General features: G+C 43.9%; 1 protein-coding gene across 1 annotated transcript; it reads right to left on the bottom strand.

Annotated features, from left to right (window-relative positions):
* Nucleotides 1–857: 857 nt before the first annotated feature.
* PLA2G12A (phospholipase A2 group XIIA) lies at nt 858–19990 on the bottom strand. The gene is made up of 4 exons (XM_002717190.5): nt 19565–19990; nt 9446–9522; nt 6687–6852; nt 858–1409 (listed from the first exon to the last, which is right to left on the bottom strand). The coding sequence occupies exons 1-4, from the start codon at nt 19752–19754 to the stop codon at nt 1291–1293; spliced, it is 552 nt and encodes a 183-aa protein (XP_002717236.1). The 5' UTR covers nt 19755–19990; the 3' UTR covers nt 858–1290.
* Between the last annotated feature and the right edge of the window lie 1056 nt (nt 19991–21046).

The raw sequence follows: 21046 nt of genomic DNA, 5'->3' as shown, positions 1-21046 counted from the left end.
GTTATTTGTATCTTACTACTTACATCTCCTTTGACACTACAACTAAAGACTTAAAAAAAAAAATTAAGGGGTGAGGGAGCCTGCACTGTGGTACATTGGAATAAACACCTGCCTGCTTCCCAGATCAGAGAGCCAGCTGGAGTCCTAGCTGCTCTGCTTCTAATCCAGCTCCCAGCTAATGTGCCTGGGAAAGCAGTGGAAGATGCCCCAGGTGCTTGGGCCCCTGCACCCATATGAAAGACTCAGATAGAGTTCCAGCTCCTGGCTTCAGCCTGGCCCAGTCCTACCTGTTGTGGCTATTCAGAAAGTGAACCAGTAGACAGACAATCTCTCTTTCTATTCCCCTCTATTATTCTGCCTTTGAAATAAATAAAATAAATCTTAAAAAAGAACGAGAATAATTTTTATTCATACCACAACTGGTTAAAATGTTACAGTCTTAAAAATCTCCCTGAATCTACTAGGAGGAACACTTGCTAGAAAATAAACATCAAAGCATACAAGCACGTAAGTGCTGTAATGTGTGTTATGTTAAAACATAAAGCCCGTTTTTTTCTCTAATTTAGGCAGAGGATACAGCAAAAGATGACATTTGTCACGCAAGTGGTTCATAAAATGGGAGTGGCTGTACTTCTGAACCTGTTCACCTCACCTTCTATTACCTTTCTACTTGGGTATCCTGGGTTTGCCCCTAGAGACTGCCACCAGAGATTCCAATTTTACAAGAAAAACAGACATGGAAACCTGTCCTTATAACTAGGCCTAAAGGAAGTGTGACTTACTCATTGGCTCAATGGGCTACAGAGAAATGGCAATCCATTATGTATAATTAAAACAGAGGAAAAATAAACTCAGTCTTTTCCAGGCATAAATGTGTATTTAAAATTTCATAGTAAACCAAGATTTCCCGTAGTTCCAAATCAGATAATATTGAACAGACCTTATAATGGATTTTAAATTTGATCTATTTTTTTTGTAAATGTGGTTGCAAAAATTGTTACACACTCTTCTTTCCAAAAATTTTCTCCTTAACATACACCTGTTTTTGAGACTGACCAAGGCATCTGGCACACAAAGGCAACAATGACCAGGACGATACCTGGGAAGGCAGGCATGTCCTCTTCACAACCCCATTTTTTTCACTTGATGTTTTAACATCAAAATATAAAGTCCTGTAAAGTCTTATTCCTTTCACATACAAAAATGACATCTTCATGCCGTATAAACACTGCTTCTTTGCTCGAGGTTATCTCGTCCATCCTCAACTGTCACCAGCTGTCAGCATCTTCTTTAAAGGTCGGTTTTTTCTTCATAGCGACATGTGCATGCAGCTCGCTGGCTGTCCAGGTATGGTTTACAGCCCAAGTGTATGACGCTGTCAAACAGGAGCTCCACTGTTGTTTCACACGCTGCAAAGAAAGAAATGCGATTACCGTCGGGAAACTGCAAAGCATTGTCCTCCTTTCACCTGTTACATGCTAAAGCACAAGGTCAAGCACGTCTCTAGTGAGCTTACTCACCTGTATTAGGTGAGTTTCATCCCAAACTCAAACTAAAGGAAAAAAGTGTCTAGACCTCTGTAAAACCACACACACACCTGGAGACTTTCGGTTTTAATTTCTGTATATGTATCTTGAATTATGTTTTTATCTAGGTGTTTAACCCAACCTTTTGTACTAGACAAGTAATAATCTTTATCAACAGTTCTGATCAGTTAATCAGTGTTAACTTTCCATTTATCTGGAAAATATAATCACTATTAGTAGGAGGAAAGAAAGAATAAAAATTAGAGAATAAAGAAAATTAAAACATAAAAATACGAAAGATCAGTGAAACGAGGAGCTATTTTTTGAAAAAATAAACAAAATCAGTACACCACTGGCCAAACTAACCAAAAAAAAAAAAAAAAAAAAAAAAAAAAGAGAAGACCCAAATCATTAGAATCAGAAATGAACAAGGAAATGCAACAACAGAAACCACAGAAATAGAAAGAATCATCAGGAATTACTACAGAGAACTGTATGCCAACACACTGGAAAATCCAGAAGAAACGGACAGATTCCTGTGTACACACAATCTACCAAAATTGAGTCACGAAGACATATAAAACCTAAACAGACCAATACCCATGACAGAGACTGAATCCATAATGAAGACTCTCTCAACAAGGAAAAGCCCAGGAACGGATGGCTTCACTGCTAAATTCTACCAGACTTTTAAAGAACTAATTCCAATTCTTCTCAAGCTCTTCAAAACAACTGAAAGGGAGGAAACCCAACCAAACTCCTTCTATGAAGCCAGCATCACCTGAATTCCTAAACCAGAAAAAGAAAACAACAGAGAACGAGAACTATAAACCACTATCTCTGATGGAACATCGATGTAAAAATCCTCAACAAAATTTTAGCTAATTGAATCCAACAACACATTAGAAAGATCATTCGCTCAGGGGCCGGTGCTGTGGTAAAGCAGGTTAAAGTCCTGGGCTGCGGAGCCAGCATCCCATTTGGGTGCTAGTTCAGTTCCCGGCTGCTTCACTTCTGATCCAGCTCCCTGCTGATGTGCCTGGGAAAGCAGTGAAAGATGGCTCAAGTCCCTGGGCCCCTGCAATCACATGGGAGACTGGAAGAAGCTCCTGGCTTCAGATCAGCTCAGCTCTGCCCGTTTCTGCCATTTGGGGAGAACCAGCAGATGGGAGACCAAGACTACCAGATCCGGGTTTTGAGCTTTAGTTTCTCAATGATTAGAGAATCCAGGGAGCAAAGTGCATGAATTCCTATCTTTCTCTACCTTAGATCCCCCCTCCCAGTGTTTCCTACACTTTTGGCTTTTTTGACCATAAATCATTGTGGATTACAAATAATCAGCCCCTCACCTCAGGAAATTGAAGAGGCTGTACAGCAATAGATAATAATAGGGTATTTCAAAAATTTTTTGATCAACAGAATTAAATAAAACTATATTTTGGTACAAGAAATTTTGAAACACATCCAAAAGTTCATGAAAAATGCATATTAGGAAAAACTGCAAGGATTTCCAAATTTTTTGCACCAAAATAAATGTATCTTTTAATTACACTTCTCTACAAAGTTTTTAAATTTTTCAATTATTTTTATTTATTTGAGAGGCAGACAGAGACAGACATAGCTCTGGTACTTGAGTTTGTTTACTCCCCAAATGCCTGCCAAGTCAGGCATGGGCCAGGCCAATGCAAGGAGCTGTGAACTCAACCCAGGTCTCCCCATAGTGGCAGTTATAGTTACTTGAGCCATTGCCACAATCTCCCAGGGTGTGCATTAGTGGGAAGCAGTAATTGGGAGTGGAGTTGGGACTTGAACTGAGGCACTCTGCTGATATGTAACACAGGCATCTTTTTTTTTTTTAATTTGCATCTTATTTCTTTTTAAAATTTTTTATTTATATAAGGTGAACAATTTTCATATATACACATCATTAAAGAGCATAATGATACTTCCACCCTACCCTCCTTTCCACCCAAAGTCCCACCTTCCCTCCTGCTTCCTTATTTTTTCTTTTAATTTCTACAATGACATACTTTCAGTTTATTTTATAATCACAGTCTTAAACCTCTACTAAATAAAGAATTCCACAAGTAGTAAGTAAAAAAATCTACTGCTCCTCGAGTATAGACAAGGTCTGTAAACAATACTCTAATCGTAAAATGTCAATTTCCCTTATATTCATTACATTTTTTTGTACTCTGTATATTAGTTAATACAAATCAAGGAAAACACATATTTGTCTTTTTGGGACTGGCTTATTTCACTAAGCAAAATGGTTTCCAGTTATGTCTATTTTGTTGCAAAAGGCAGGATTTCATTCTTTTTTATGACTGAGTAGTATTCCAGTATATATATACCACATTTTCCTTATCCAGTCATCAGCTGATGGACATCTGGGTTGATTCCATATCTTAGCTACTGTGAACTGAACTGCAATAAACATGATGATACAGATTAACTCTTGCATATGCTAATTTCATTTTGTTCGGGTAAATTCCCAGGAGTCATATGGTAGATCCATTTTCAGATTTCTGAGGAATCTCTACAGTGTCTTCTACAAGGACTGTACTAGCTTACCTTCCCACCAGCAGTGGATTAGGGTACCTTTTTCCTCATATCCTCACCAGCATTTATTGTTTTTTGATTCTTGGATGATAGCTATTCTAACTGGAGGGAGGTAAAATCTCAAGTGGTTTTGATTTGCACTTCCCTGATGGCTAGTGATCCTGAGCATTTTTTATTTTTTAAATAAGATTTATTTATTTATTTGAAAGGCAGAGTTACAGAGAGGCAAAGGCAGAGAGAGAGAGAGAGAGAGAGAGAGAGAGAGAGAGAGATCTTCCATCTGCTGGTTCACTCCCCAGATGGCTACAATGGCTGGAGCTGTGCCAATCCAAAGCAAGGAGCCAGGGGCTTCCTCTGGGTTTTCCATAAGAGTGCAGGGGCAAAAGGACTTGGGCCATCCACCACTGCTTTCCCAGGCCATAGCAGAGAGCTGGATTAGAAGTGGAGCAGCTGGGACTTGAACCAGCACCCATATGGGATGCCAGCACTGCAGGTGGCAGCTTTACCTGCTACACCACAGCACCGGCCCCCTGAATTTTTCAATGTGTTTGCTGGCCATCCATATATTTTTTTTATTTTTTATTTCTTGACAGGCAGAGTGGACAGTGAGAGAGAGACAGACAGAAAGGTCTTCCTTTGCCGTTGGTTCACCCTCCAATGGCCGCCACGGCCAACGCGCTGCGGCCGGTGCACCGTGCTGATCCGAAGCCAGGAGCCAGGTGCCTCCCCTGGTATCCCATGGGATGCAGGGCCCAAGCACTTGGGCCATCCTCCACTGCCCTCCCGGGCCACAGCAGAGAGCTGGCCTGGAAGAGGAGCGACTGGGACAGAATCCGGCGCCCCAACTGGGACTAGAACCCAGTAATGCCAGCGCCGCAGGTGGAGGATTAGCCTAATGAGCTGTGGCACCGGCCATCCTTAGCCCATTTTTAACTGGATTGCTTATTTGGTTGCTTTTAGGCTACTTGTGTTCCTTATGTATCCTGGTCATTGCAATGAGCCTGCACACTGTTTTGGATAACATGGACATTCTGATGATACTATTTTTCCAATCCATGAATATGGAAATTTTTCCATTTTTTGGTATCTTCTTCTATTTCTTTCTTTAATGTTTTGTAATTTTCATTGTAGAGTTCTTGTACATTCTTAGTTAAATTTATTTCAAGGTATTTAAAATTGTTTTCTAACTATTGTGAATGGTACTGATCTTACAAGTTCTTTTCCAGCCACGCCATTGTCCGTATAGAAAGGATATTGATTTTTGTACAACTGCCAAATTCCTTTATGAGTTCCAGTAGTTTCCTAGTGGAGTCTTTTGATTTCTCTATATATAGGATCATGCAAACAGGGACTTCCTCCTTTCTAATTTGTGTCCCTTTGATTTCTCTTTGTTGCCTAATGGTTCTGGCTAAAACTTCAAGGACTTTACTAAATAGCAATGGTGAAAGTGGGCATCCTTGTCAGGTACCAGATCTTAGTGGGGATGCTTCCAACATTTCCCCATTCAATATGATGCTGGTTGTTGGTTTGTCATATATTGCCTTGATTGTGTTAAAGAATGTTCCTTCTATACCCAATTTGCATAAGGTTTTTTTCATGAAAAGATGTTTTATCAACTGCTTTCTCTGCATCTGTTGAGACAATCATGTTTCTATTTTTCAATTTGTAATTTTATATATTAATTTTTTTTGACAGGCAGAGTTAGACAGTGAGAGAGAAAGACAGAGAGAAAGGTCTTCCTTCCATTGGTTCACCCCCAAATGGCCACTACAGCTGGTGCGCTGCGCCGATCTGAAGCCAGGAGCCACGTGCTTCCTCCTGGTCTCCCATGTGGGTGCAGGGCTCAAGCACTTGGGCCATCCTCCACTGCCTTTCCGGGCCACAGCAGAGAGCTGAACTGGAAGAGGAGCAACCGGGACAGAACCGGCTCCCCAACCGGGACTAGAACCCAGGGTACCAGCGCCACAGGCGGAGGATTAGCCAAGTAGCCGTGGTGTGGGCTGATATATTAATTTTTTTAAAAAAAGAGTTATTTATTTACTTGAAAGGTAGAGTTATAGAGAGGCAGATACAGAGAAAGAGAGATCTTCCATCTGCTGGTTCAATCTCCAAATGGCCGCAACAGCAGGAGCTGAACCAATCCAAAGGTAGGAGCCTAGAGCCTCTTCCAGGTCTCCATGGGGGTTCAGGGGCCCAAGGACTTGGGCTGTCTTCTACCACTTTTCCAGGCCATAGCAGAGAACTGGATCAGAAGTGAAGCAGCCAGGACTTGAACTGATGCTCACATGGAATGCTGGCACTGCAGCAGCAGCCTCACCCGCAACGCCACAGCACCAGCCCCATGTATCACATTTTTGATTTGTGTATGTTGAACCATCCCTGCCTGAATGCCAGGGAGAAATCCCACTTGGTCTGCGTGAATGATCTTTCTCATGGCAACACAGCCATCTTAACTGATTTTTTAACTGCTAGGCCAAATACCTGCCCCTCTATGAACTTTTTGAATGATTTCTATTGGTAAATCCCATACTAAAACATAAGGCATTCAATGAAACTTTGAAAACTGCAATCACCTCCAACCCACCAGACTGTCCTTACCCTGAACATGCTGAGCTAGTCCTAGTGTTTTCTGCACGTCTCGGCAAATTTTGGAGAGGCAATACTGGAACTCCTCATCACAGTCGTTCTTGCTTTTGCCACATGTCTCATAGCACCTATCATGTTGGTTGCAGCACTTTGTCAGGGAAGGGATGCCAATGTTAAGCTGCAAGAGGCATTTGAATGGGTTATTGTCAAGTAATAGCAAACTCGTCTGCTGAAGTACTGTACTGAAACAGACTTAATAGAAATAAGTAAAAATTTAATTCTGGCTGGTGCTGCAGCTCACTAGGCTAATCCTCCGCCTAGCGGTGCCGGCACACCGGGTTCTAGTCCCGGTCGGGGTGCCGGATTCTTTCCCGGTTGCCCCTCTTCCAGGCCAGCTCTCTGCTGTGGCCAGGGAGTGCAGTGGAGGATGGCCCAAGTCCTTGGGCCCTGCACCCCATGGGAGACCAGGAGAAGTACCTGGCTCTTGCCATCGGATCAGCATGGTGCACCGGCCGCAGCGCGTTGGCCGTGGCGGCCATTGGAGGGTGAACCAACAGCAAAAGAAGACCTTTCTCTCTGTCTCTCTCTCTCTCACTGTCCACTCTGCCTGTAAAAAAAAATTTTTTTTAATTCCTCCTACAGACGTTTCCTATGTTATCAATCCCTTCTTCTTATTCACATCCACCTATGTCTTGTCTCAGCTATGTATCACTGCTTCCTTCTTGCAACGTTAGAATCCTCAGTTATCTGTCAATAATAAGCACTTGCTACTGTCCAAAAAACAAAACACAATTTTAAAACAGAAATATAAGGCTAAGGGCATTAAAAAATTAATCCCGGGGCTAGAAAAGTGTGATTTTTGGATAGTTCAGAGTTTCATGCTCCACCTTCCTAAATAAAATGTGCTTTTCATGAAATGTTACAAAGAACTGCTAATTGCTTACAACTAAATATCTTTTTTTAAGCTTTAAAGTACATACTCATTCCATAAGGAAACTGTTATTTTGAACCCATAGCTTATCTTTAAGACAACTTTATTCACCAAACTCTTTTGTCTAGGAATCATATTCATAAACTTTCTTCCCCATAATTCCAGGCTCAGATCTAGTCTTCCTTACAGCCACACTGCTACTCTCACTGGACCTGGTTTTAGTACTGAAAAAACATGCTTGGGCTGGTGCCACAGCTCAATAGGCTAATCCTCCGCCTTGCGGCGCTGGCACACCGGGTTCTAGTCCCAGTCGGGGTACCGGATTCTGTCCCGGTTGCCCCTCTTCCAGGCCAGCTCTCTGCTGTGGACCGGAAGTGCAGTGGAGGATGGCCCAAGTGCTTGGGCCCTGCACCCCATGGGAGACCAGGATAAGCACCTGGCTCCTGGCTTCGGATTGGCGCAGTGCGCCGGCCAAAGCATGCCAGCCGCGGCAGCCATTGGAGGGTGAACCAACGGCAAAAGGAAGACCTTTCTTTCTGTCTCTCTCTCACTGTCCACTCTGCCTGTCAAAAAAAAAAAAAAAAAAAAAAAAAGAAAAGAAAAAAAAAAAAAGAAAACATGCTTTATCCATATGAGGGCACATCAAAAAGTTAACGGGAAATGGAATTAAAGATGTTTGTTTCAATGCAAATATTTTTGAAAAGTTCATGAAAAATATGTATTATGATCAAACTGCATCAATTTCAAATGTTTTTGGTACCAAAATAAACTTACCTTTAAATTCCATTTTTCTATGAATTTTAAGAAGTATCCTCTTACTTTTTCTCCCTTAAGTAGTATTAATTCTGTACGCTAAACTTATTTTAAAAGTTTAATTATTTTTATTTATTTTAAAGACAGAGTGAGGGACAGAAAGAGTGATCTTTCATCTCTTGGTTCACTCCCCAAATGCCTCCAACAGCTGCAGCTGGGTCAAGCTGAAGCCAGGAGCCAAGAATTCCATCTGAGTTTTCTACATGGGTGGCAGGCCCATCATCTGTTGACTCCCAAGATGCACATTAGCAGGAAGCTGGATCTGAAGCAGAGGCAGGAATGGATTGCAGGCACTCCAATACAGAGTATGGGTGTCCTAAGCAGTGGCTTAACCCACTGTACTATATCACCCGTCCCTGTACTCCGAACCTTTGAACCATATTTGTGACATTAGGAAAACCATTTAAATGGTATTAACATCTACAAGATCCAAAAATAAAACATTATCTTTACTTCATTTAATTTTGTTAGGAGTTATTAAAAAGTTTTCCATAAAATAATGTAATAAACCTGGTCACCATTACAGCAAGTAAAATTATTTGTAGACCTGAGAATACACTGATAGTCCTGTGTGATCCAAAGAATTACACAGCCTACCAGTCATAAAATTTAGCAAATAAAAAACAATACCAGAGCCTGTGCTGTGGAGCAGCAGGTTAAGTTGCTGCTTATAACGCCCATCATTCCACTTTGCAATGCTGTTCCACTTCCAATCAAGTTTCTTGCTAATGGTTCCAGAAGGCAGAGGATGATGGCCAAATACTTAGGCCCCTGCCACCCATGTGGGAGACCAAGATGGAGTTCTAGGATCCTGGTTTCAGCCTGGCCCAGTCTTGGCTGGTATAACCATTTGGAGAATGAACCAGGGAACGGAAGATAGAAGAGCAATCTCTCTTCTCTCTCTCTCCACCACTCTGTCCCTTTTTGTCTCTGTTACTCTGCCCTTCATGTAAATAAATAAATAAATAAATAAATAAATAAATAAATAAATCTAAAAGAAAAACAAAACCAAAAATACAATACTTACATGAACACCAAACAATGGAGAACCACATCCATTTGGTGGGGAGGGTTTATAACCATAACGTGGGAATGGCTTAGATCCTATAAAACATAAACAGTTCCATAATTATTTGTCAAATATGATAGAAATAAAAAACATACTCAAAAAGATCCACAGTGTACTAGCCTTCAAAATATTTAATATTTTTTGGATGTTGACATAAGTGAATATGCCTATGGTTTGAATGTTTGTAACTCCCTGCCCACCCTCAATCACCAAATCCATAAATGTTGAGACTAATGTGATGGTATTAGTTGGTGGAACCACTGGGAAGTGATAAGGTTAGAACCCTGGAATAGTGTTCTTACAAAAGAGGTCCAGAGGGCTGCCTTGCCCGCAAGCCGTGTGACAACACAGTGAGAAGGCACCATTCTATGAACCAGGAAGTGGGTCTTCACCAGACTGTGAATCTGCTGGTGCCCTGATCTTGTACTCCCCGGCTTCCAGAAGTACGAAGAATACATTTCTGCTGCTTATAAGCAACCTGGTTTATGGCATTTTGTTACATCAGGCCAGACTAAGACATTCATGTTCTCAGCAAGGCCTCCCCTGACCATACCATTCTGTGGCGTATATGATTTCTAACATACTAACATCACTAATCTATTTATTTCTTTTTTTATCTGTCTTGCCATGGTAAAATGCAAACTCCCTGAGGGCAGGAAGTTTTTGGTCTGTTTTGTTACCCCAGTGGCTGAAACAGTGCCTGGCATATGGTCAGTTTCTCATATAAATATTTACTGAACAATGAATAAATGAATGAATACTGAGCACAAAGACTTGGAAGGCTGATCCTCATAGCAGTTATATACTCATTACAAATAAGATGGTGTCGCTCCCCCTCTTCGTGGAGGAATGACACTAAGCCCTGCCTAGGCTTCATATCCGAGTCACGGCACCATTATGTCGCTCCCCCTCTTCGTGGAGGAACGACACAGGACCCTGCGCTGTTCTTTCGTCTGCTCGGCCCTCCCCGGGTTTGCTGCTGGTTCTTCCCGGGTTGGCTACTATCCCTTCCACCTCCGTGGAAGGGCAGTTCCCCCTGGCCACATTCCCCACTTCCGCAGGGGAGCGGCACACCGCCGGCCGGCTTTCTCGGGGGCTGCACAGGTGTTCCTTCAGCTAGATGTTCCCCTTAGATGTTCCTGGTGCATGCCGTCTCTCTCCTCCTTTATAGTCCTGCTCCGCCAATCCTAACTCGGCTGCCCACACGCCGAGTACGCTGCTCTCCACCAATCAGGAGCAAGTCCTACAGTTTATTGGTTGAACTGGAGGCAGCTGTGCGGAAGCTGTTTACTTCTCTCCCAGCGCCATATTGTGGGAGAGCAGATGCATAGAATAAGTCTTAATTCCAGTAACTCAGTCCAGTCCGGTTTGCTCCCCACAGATGGTACTGTTGTCTACCCTTCAGTCTCTTTGAATTTGTGTTCACCAAACATTCAGCAGCCTCCAAAGACTGTTCACTTCTAGTTTGTCACATTTCTTTAAATTGTGGCATCCAGGGGCCAACACTGTGAGACAATGAACACCAGCTGAACACCAGTATCTCATATCGGAGTGCTGGTCTGAGTCCTGGCTGCTCCACTCCTGATCCAGCTCCCTGCTGATACTGCTGATATGCATGGGGAAGCAGTGTATGATGGCCCAAGTCCTTGGGCCCCCGCCACCCATGTCGAAGATCCATATGGAGTTCCTGGGACCTGGCTTCAGCCTCACCATTGCGGCCATGTTGGGAGTAAACCAAAAGGTAGACTTTTTTTTTTTTTTTTTTTTTTTTTTGACAGGCAGAGTGGACAGTGAGAGAGAGAGACAGAGAGAAAGGTCTTCCTTTGCCGTTGGTTCACCCTCCAATGGCCGCCGCGGCCGGCGCGCTGCGGCCGGTGCACCGGCACCGCGCTGATCTGATGGCAGGAGCCAGGAGCCAGGTGCTTATCCTGGTCTCCCATGGGGTGCAGGGCCCAAGCACCTGGGCCATCCTCCACTGCACTCCTGGGCCACAGCAGAGAGCTGGCCTGGAAGAGGGGCAACCGCGACAGAATCCGGCGCCCCGACCGGGACTAGAACCCGGTGTGTCGGCGCCGCTAGGCGGAGGATTAGCCTAGTGAGCTGCAGCGCCGGCTCAAAAGGTAGACTTTTTGAATACTTTTCTTCTATATCCTTTTTTTTTTTTTTTTAAGATTTATTTATTTACTTGAAAGAGTTACACAGAGAGAGAAGGAGAGGCAGAGAGAGATCTTCCATCTGCTGGTTCACTCCCCAGTTGGCCACAACAGCTGGAGCTGGGCTGATCCGAAGCCAGGAGCCAGGAGCCTCCTCCAGGTCTCACACATGGGTGGAGGGGCCCAAGGACCCGGGCCATCCTCCACGGCTCTCCCAGGCCTTAACAGAGAGCCAGATCAAAAACAGAGCAGCCAGGACTCCAACTGGCGCCCATATGGGATGCCGGCACTGCAGTTGGCAGCTTCATCTGCTACGCCACAGTGCTGGCCCCATGCCTTTTCTTTTTTTTCAAGACTTTTTTAAAAATTTATTTGGAAGGCAGGGTTACACAGAGCGAGAGGCAGAGAGTGAGAGCGAGAGAGAGAGAGAGAGAGAGGTCTTCCATCTGCTGGTTCACTCCCTAAATGGCTACAACAGCTGGAGCTGAGCTGATCTGAAGCCAGGAGCAAGGAGCTTTTTCCAGGTCTCCCACGTGGGTGCAGGGTCTCAAGGAGTTGGGCCATCTTCTACTGCTTTCCCAGGTCTTAGCAGAGAGCTGGATCAGAAGTGGAGCAGCTGGGACTCAAACTGGTGCCCATATAGGATGCTGGCACTGAATGCAGTGACTTTACCTGCTACGTCATAGCGCCGGCCCCCACTCTGCCTTTTAAATAAAACAAATTTTTAAAAATAAAATATGGTACCTAAACTGAACATCATCAGGTATAATGGGCCTTTTACCCTTTTGAGCTAATAACAGCCTAAGACTGTTAGCATGCTTTTCAACTGTCTCACTGCTAACACACACCAGGCAGTAGTAAAAACATTAATTTTTTCTGAAATGAAATTTTTCAAATCTACCTCTAGAGGCTTAGCACTTCTGCCACTTTATTTTTGAGACTAAATAAAAGACAATATAATTCTACCTTGCTAATTTCATTTTTTGAAAACAATTATCTATTTATTTATTTGAAAGGTAGAATCACAGAGGGAGAGAGAAGGCGAGACAGAGAGGAGATCCTCTAGACGCTGGTTCATTCCCCAAATGGCCACAGTGGCCAGGGGTGGGCCAGGCTAGAGCCAGGAGCAAGGAGATTCCTCTGGGTCTCCCATATGGGTACAGAAGCCCAAGGACCTGGCCATCTTCTGCTGCATTCCCAGGCACATCAGCAGGGAGCTGGATTGGAAGTGGAGCAGCAGCCAATATGGAACCATTAACCCACTGCGCCACAGCACTGGCCTTTTTTAAATTTTATTTTATTTTGTTTATTTATTTTTTAAAGATTTATTTTATTTTTAAAGATAGAGTTACAAAGAGAGGTAGAGCCAGAGAGAGATGTCTTCCATCCTGTGGGTCACTCCCCAAATGACCCCAATAGCCAGAGCTGAGCTGATCTGAAGCCAGGAGCCATGAGCTTCTTCCGGGTCTCCCATGCGGGTGTAGGGGCCCAAGGATTTAGGCCATCTTCTACTGCTTTCCCAGGCCATAGCAGAGAGCTGGATTGGAAGTGGAACAGCCGGGACTTGAACCAGTGCCCACATGGGATGCCAGCACTACAGGCCGGGGCTTTGACCCTCTGCGCCACAGCACCGTCCTCATTTTATTTTATTTTTAAACAATATTTATTTATTTATTTGAAAGGCGGAGTTACAGAGAGAGAAACAGAAGGAGTTTTGCTATTTTTAGGTCATCATCCAGGACTGCTCAGATTTTAAATCAAGAGCTATTTTCCCAGTGGTCCCTGGATTCAAAACTTGAGACATACACATTAACCAGGACAAAGGGGATCAACACCTTCTACAGATGAGCCCTCACCATAAGCAGCCAGGAAGTCACTAACCCAACTCTTTGGATACACTACTCAACTGATTATGGAGGTACCTCAATCAAGTCTACCCAGTCTACATTTCTCACAGATATACCATGAAAAATGACACATTTTATCTATGGTCTTCTTTGTCTTACCATACTACAGAACTCATCAGAAAAAAAGAGGCTGGACCACTACTATATTATTGCAGAACACATTCTAATTCCTTACACTTCATCACTAAGCTCTCGTCAGCATTTTAATAATAAAATGTTTAAAACATTGGGGTCAGTGCTGTGGCGTAGCGGGTAAAGCCTCCGCCTGAGTGCTGGCATCCCATATGGGTACTGGTTCGAGTCCTGGCTGCTCCACTTCTGATCCAGCTCTCTGCTGTGGCCTGGGAAAGCAGTGGAGGATGGCTCAAGTCCTTGGGCCCTTGCACTCATGTGGGAGACCCGGAAGAAGCTCCTGGCTCCTGCTGTTGCGGCTCTGGCTGTTGTGGCCAATTGGGGAGTGAACTACCAGATGGAAGATCTCTCCCTCCCTTCCGCCTCTCTCTCTCTGCCTCTCCTTCTCTGTCTAACTCTGACTTTCAAATAAATAAATCTTTTAAAAAATTAAAATAAAACATTTAGAAACTTATCTAGAGATATATATTAAGCAATGGGTCAAACTGTTAATCTGGAAAAAGTAAATTAAATGTACCATACAGTATTCAAAAAGTCTGGAAACAGGAAAAGCAAGTTATTTACTATGTCTACTTTTTAGGTTAACAGTTGGACTTACTGTTTTAAATTTAGAAGTCTATCACCTAAAAAGATGTCAGAGGATAAAGAAAAACACATGGGGGGTATTATTTAAAATTGTAACTAACAAATTGTTTATCTTATGTTTCCAACTTTATGTATGTATATATTGAGAGACACAGAGAGAGCTACTTTCTGCTGCTTTACTCCTCAAATGCCCACAACAGTCAGGGTTTCGTGATGCCAAAGCCGTGAGCCAGGAACTCAATGCAGTCATGCAGATGGCAGAGACTCTAGTACATGAACTACCACCTGCAGCCTCCCTGGGTGCCCAGCAGCAGGAAGCTGGAACAGGGAGTGGTGCTGTGACTCAACCCAGGTGTCTTAACTGCTGGCCCAAATAGCTGCCCCTGTTCTCAACTTTTTGGAAACCTTGTACATTCCCCTCCTGTGTGCCAGTCTCCAGATTTCCACAGGGATGGAAGATTACTACCCTCAGACAACCGGTAGAGGCGCAGAGTTTAAAGGCATATGTGTTTCTATATCCTCTTCTCAAGTGTCTTTTTTTTTCTTTTAAATCAGGAAGGTATTTCCTCTAATGTAACAACAACAATACTTCTGTTTTCCCTTCTCAATGTATTTTATCTAAAGTCACAGACTTTTCTTTGATTCTGAGTCTACAACTACACTTCTTGACATTTCAGTGATGTGTAATGATAGTGATTCATAAACAGGTTATGTTCATGGCTGTGTTTATATGTTTATACATAGACATTTTCTCATTTCCTAAAACTTTTGAATGATCAGAAGCAAATGAAGGCAGGAAACAGACATTTCTACTTAGGGGAAAAAAGAGGAATTGAGATAGTACATGAGAGTGAATTGTATAAAATGAAAACGGAGGCTTTTAATTACCCAAAGGAGAGAAGTGAATAAAATTGAGTGACAAAGAACCAGTATAGGAAACCTGAGATAGTAACACTATGAAATAAAAGCTGGGAAAGCTAGATCCCAAGTACAACCTGCAGAAGGGTTTGTGTGTTTGGATTTTGGTTTCCTTTAAAGCAACTTACCATTATTCACTTCCTTGCTGACATCATTCACTTCCTCCAAGGCCTTCCTTGCTTACTCCATCTACAATAGCATCCCCTCATTTCCATATCCACTCTACACACTAAGGTTGGTCTTGTTTTTCTTCTAGCTATTTTTTAAAAAATATTTTTATCTATTTATTTGAGAGATAAGAGTTACAGATAGTGAGAGAGAGAGACAGAAAGAAAGGTCTTCCGTCCATTGGTTCACTCCCCAAATGGCCGCAGCGGCCGAAGCTGCGCCAATCCGAAGCAAGGAGCCAGGTGCTTTTTCTGGGTCTCCCACATGGGTGCAGGGGCCCAAGCACTTGGGCCATCCTCCACTGCTTTCCCAGGCCACAGCAGAGAGCTGGATTGGAAGAGGAGCAGTCGGGACTAGAACCGGCACCCATATGGGATGCCAACGCTGCAGGCGGAGGATTAACCAAGTGAGCCATGGTGCCAGCCCCTCTTCTAGCTTTTATCAACCAAATTAACATCAGTTGGTTTCACCTAGAACATGCCTGCCACAAGATGGGCACCTAAGAAATTACTGCATGAAAAAAATGTATTCTTTAGCCACGAACTTGGAAGTAACTAGCTTCCTGAAGTATTTCAGAGTATTCTGAAGTTCTACATTCATCTTTAAATTGAAATAATTATTTCTACACAAGACAATAGAACATTATTTGTTAAAGATTAAATTGATTCAGTTACAAAAGCATTAGTATCATCTTCAATTTTGTCATAATTGGTGTTATAATCTGCTGAACATAAAAAGAATTTAGCACTTCCACTGGTGTGAGCTTTCACAAAACAAAACAAAACCTCAATAAGAGGAAAAAATGGAATGGGAATAAGAATTAAAAAACAAGCAAAATTCATTGTGTATAACTGCATGGACAGACTATTCATTAATTTCACTTTTTGACTTAAGCAATAGTTCTTTCCCTTGGCACTTTCTCTTGATGTTTTATCATCTGTGTGAACAGAGGAAATTAAATATTTGCCTAGATTGAGACAAAGTTAGTTTTTCCCCTAAATTTGATGTAAATACTTCCCAAAAGATTGACTTTTTTTTCACCTGAAAGAAGATGAAGTAGATAAGAAGCACGGGGGAAGGCTCATGGATCACACACTACGTCTTACAGGAACCTCAGTGGTAGAATCCCAACCAGTGTTCCCAAACACATGCATCTTAAATGCATGATCATTTATCTCTGTAGGGCTCTTAATGCTACTTTATCTTTCTGGTCCACTCACTGTCTCCCTCAAATCTCTAACAGTTCTAGTCCTATCATTTCTCTCAACTGATGACCCTGATGACCCTGATTCCCACTTCAATGAGAACACTGAGGCAATCAGAAGACCTTGAACATGACCATTCTAACTGGCATTTGTGCCCACATCCTCCACCTGCATTCCTATGAACAGGAATTGCTCTTGGCCAACCTCTCATTTTATGTACTAGAACCTAACCCTCCAACTTACCCGAGGATATCACTCAATAATTCCCGCCCCCTCCAACAGTCTCCCTCATCAGTGATTCTACTCTCAACCAGCTGCAAAAGCATATAAGCATGCTGTTATTCTTCCTAATGTTTAAATTTCCATGTTCTTCATTATTTCAGTAAATGGTAACTCTCTTTCCAGTTGCTTAGGCAAATATTTTGGTGCAATTTTTTACTTTACTCATAATCTACTTCCAAGTCATTAGCAAATCCTTTAGGTTCTCTCTTCAAAATATATCCAAAATCAAATAACTTATCTCCTCTATTGCTACCAACCTAGACAAACCACCGTCTTTGGTCTGGACTCTCGCACTCATTATCCTGTCTCTATGTTGATCTCCCACAGCCCTTGACCCATTTTATTCTCAGCACAATAGTCGGAGGGATCCTGTTACAACATATATCACTGAATGAATTAATGACTCATTCATAATTCCAAATCATTTTATAAGCAAACTGTATTCTATTCTTCAAGGGAAATTGAAAAGTTTTCTTCTTCAAATCTTTTCTGCTATCAGGAAGGAAAAGCTAAGAAAAAAGTCAGCAACCATCAAGTCTGTTCCCCTAAATAATTTTACTTAACTTTCAATAAAGCCCAAGTCCTCCTCCCCAAGAGTAAGGCAGTCAGTCTCCAGAAAGCCAGTCCCTCAGAGAATGCAAAACACTGAAGGCAACATGCCCATGGGCTTCAATCTGACCCCTCAACTTTCCTATCAGTAAAAATTAAAAAAAAAAAAATAATGAGTTACCTTGATCTCTTTCTTGCAAGAAAAACCACCCCTTACCATTTTCCCCTAGCTCTGGGATCTATGTTTCTATTTGATTCTGATTTGGTCACTTGCATTCCAAAACATAGGAAAGGCTGCATCATTGTTCCAGAGAGACATCTCAAGTTACAGCAATTAAAAGGATGATTATCAGCGAGCTGGAATTATCAGCATGGTGACTCTGAACCACATGTCCTCTCAATGGGGAATGCTTGTCAACACACAAGTGGATTCTTACTGAAGCATACCGTTTCTTACATTCACGAATTCAGTTGTGTTTTTTTGATGCGGAGACCTTGCTCTAAATTCCAAATAGGAAATTTTGTGAGGCTCATGGGAAATGAAAAAGATTAAGTAAAAGGAAGGAGTAAAACAATCATTTAAGAGGATAAAGTGTCCATTTAACTACAGAGGACGCATGTAAACAAACTGTAGAAATCTGGACTCATGATACATTTTTAGAAGACTTAACTTCTTCCACATTTTCCTATCTCTAAATGACAACTGTATCCTGCCTTCATCTCAGGCCCAAAATTAGACCTTGACTGGTTTTTCTCCACAGTGTCACTGTACTGCTTTCAGCTTTCTTCTCAAATTCTCAGTGAGGCCTTCCCTGAACAACCTTCTTGAGAGAGTAACCTGCCCAGCACTGCCACCGCTGTCTTCCCAGCTGTACCAGTCAACACTGCCACACACACCTGCACATGCTCCATATTTGGCTTATTTTACTTGTTGGTTACTTTATGGATCTTCTCTTGCCACCAGAACCATAGTCCCATAGACAGGCATTTTCTGCTTTGTTCACTGATGAGTCTCCAAGTAGCAGAACACCTGACACATCGTTGTGATTCATACTTGCGTAAGACGAAGTAGAACTACAACATTTGCTTCAGGAAAGGCTATAATTTAATTCTTAGCCACTTGTTCCTCCTAATAAATCCTACAAGGATAAAACTTTCTGATGCATAGATACAGGAAGCAATGACAGGTGGCTCAGCACTCACAAGCCTACTAGACAGAGTTCATTCTTCACCCCCACTAACACAAAACTAGAAATTGTGTTTAGAATTACAGGCAGTAGGGGGCAGCACAGCTTTACACCATAGAGGTTCCTCTTAAGTCCACCTATGGACTCCAGTAGTCATGGAGCTCCCTACACCGCCAGCTTTAACTAGCCTCACACCTTGGCTGATCTCACTGGAAACGTGTGCTATTTTAACATTTTCAGTTTCCAAATAGAAGCCCAAGTACTTATTTTAAACTCTTAAAATATTTAAGTATTCAACAAAGTCAAATGCTCTATGAAGCATCTGTTTGAAATGTCCGAGTTTATTATTACATTTCCACCAAACAAGTTCTCAAACAGAACTACAGTTTTAAAAAATACGTGAACAATCACATTTGCATCAGCCAACGAAGAGGGGTCACTGACATTCAAGAAAGGAAAACTGTTTAGTCCTGATAGACTACTTTCTACAAGAGTTATCAGAACTCTTTCTCAACAATCGGAGGCACAAAAGTCTGTACAAAGGTCGCAATTTCTTTTCGTAGCGTTGCAGGGGGAAAAACTGAATACCAATTTTCTAGAAAGACATAATTTTACAACTCTTGGGGTTTTTTGGGGGGAGGGGCTGGCTTTTTTTTTTTTTTGGTATGCTCTGCTCACTCACTCACCAGCCCACCCAAAAAATACAGAGCTAAAACCAGTCCTTTTCACTCCATTTCCATGATTCATAAGTCAGTAAGTTCTTAGGCAACTTGGTGCGATCGCCAATACAAAGTAATTCAGAAGCAGCGCAACCCAGAGGGGACACCCTCAGGCGAGCTCTCGCATTCCAGGGTAGTAGTGCGAATCTGTAAGCCAGGTTGCCCAATCCCAAGGCAAGATGCCTTGCATCTGTCACTCTCACACTCCACGACCTCCCTCACCCCAGTGCCCCTGACAGCGCCGGCCCCGCGGGCCCCGGGTGCCCTCTCACCGTCACGGCACTTGTACTGGCACAGCCCATCCTCGCCTCCCAGGAGGTCCAGGGCGGCGTTCAGGTACGTGTCTATCTTGTGGACGCCGTTCCTGATGGTCTTCAGGGTGGCCCGCCAGTCGGTGGTCTGGGCCTGCTCCTGGGAGGCCACAGCGGCCACCAGGAGGAGCAGGAGCGCGAGCGAGGCCATCCGCACGGCGCCGGGCCCCGCTGGTCCCCCGTGCCCCGGAGCCGCGGCGCAGAGCGCGCTCCCACAGAGGCCCCGGGGCGCCCTAGGCAGCGGCTCCAGCCCTGGGCTCCGCCGCCGCCTCCATGCCCACGCCTCCTTCCTGGCTGGCTGACGCGCCCTCACCGCCGCCTCAGCACGGCAGCGGCGGGCAGGCGGAGGCGGCGCCTGCTCCCGCTCACCTAGGCGCGCGTCCGGCCCTGCGCGCCTGCGCCGGAGCCTGGTGCGTCACGGGCACGCGCGGGGCGGTGGCGTCTTCCCCGCCCGCGGGGTCGCTCAGGCGCTCCCAAGGGTTTGGGGCCTCATGACTGAGGAGTCGGGTTACGGTGGGTTCGGAGTGGCAGTGGGCATCGGTATTTCTTAAAAGCATAACGAGTGGCCGGCGCCGCGGCTCACTAGGCTAATCCTCCGCCTTGCGGCGCCGGCACACCGGGTTCTAGTCCCAGTCGGGGCGCCGGATTCTGTCCCGGTTGCCCCTCTTCCAGGCCAGCTCTCTGCTGTGGCCCGGGAGTGCAGTGGAGGATGGCCCAGGTGCTTGGACCCTGCACCCCATGGGAGACCAGGAGAAGTACCTGGCTCCTTTGCTTCGGATCAACGCGGTGCGGTGGCCATTGGAGGGTGAACCAACGGCAAAGGAAGACCTTTCTCTCTGTCTCTCTCACTGTCCACTCTGCCTGTCAAAAAAAAAAAAAAAAAAACAAAACATTCCAAGTGCTAGTGCTGTGGCCAAACTGCCGAAATCGCCATGGCCTACTTCTGATCTGTCGGGTTGAGCTCGGTCACCCAGAAAGCCGGGTTTCCTGGGTCTGGACAACATTGGGAGAATGAGCTCAGGCGCTCCCAGGCCGGGAGCATGGCGGCGGGTCTGCTGAGTTTTGGGTTTGAAAATGTGATGCTTCAGCCCTTCAGGCATTTGGATCTGGCTGAAGAGCCCATGAGTATTTTAGGCATGGAAAGCCAAGACACTCTGGCAAAAAAAAAAAAAAAAAAAAAAAAAAAAAAAAAAAAAAATCTTTGCGAGTGAGATCCCAGTGGAAAGAACAGGCCATCAAAGAAGGAGGTACCTTTCTCTGAAGGGAGGAGAGAACTTCCACTTTGACTATGACCTTGTCTAAATAAGATCAAAGTCGGGGAGCTCAGGGTGCTTCCATGGCTGCCTTGGCAACTCATGACTAGAGCCTGGGGAGATTGCTGACGCCTTAAACAAGAGTGTCAAATTGTTAAGTAAACAACAGGAGTCACTGTGCACTTACTCC

The sequence above is a fragment of the Oryctolagus cuniculus genome, chromosome 8 (assembly GCF_964237555.1).
Source record: "Oryctolagus cuniculus chromosome 8, mOryCun1.1, whole genome shotgun sequence".
NCBI lineage: Eukaryota > Metazoa > Chordata > Mammalia > Lagomorpha > Leporidae > Oryctolagus > Oryctolagus cuniculus.
Note: the sequence above shows the minus strand (reverse complement) of the source record. Positions and strands in the feature narration are given on the sequence as shown.

Bases quoted from the DNA above. Each gene is read 5' to 3' on its own strand.
- PLA2G12A (XM_002717190.5), bottom strand. From the start codon at position 19,754: ATGGCCTCGCTCGCGCTCCTGCTCCTCCTGGTGGCCGCTGTGGCCTCC. The intron at 9,523-19,564 runs GTGAGAGGGCAC...TATGTTTTATAG, and splicing joins CCAGTACAAGTGCCGTGACG to GATCTAAGCCATTCCCACGT. The intron at 6,853-9,445 runs GTAAGTATTGTA...TGCCTCTTGCAG, and splicing joins CTCCATTGTTTGGTGTTCAT to CTTAACATTGGCATCCCTTC.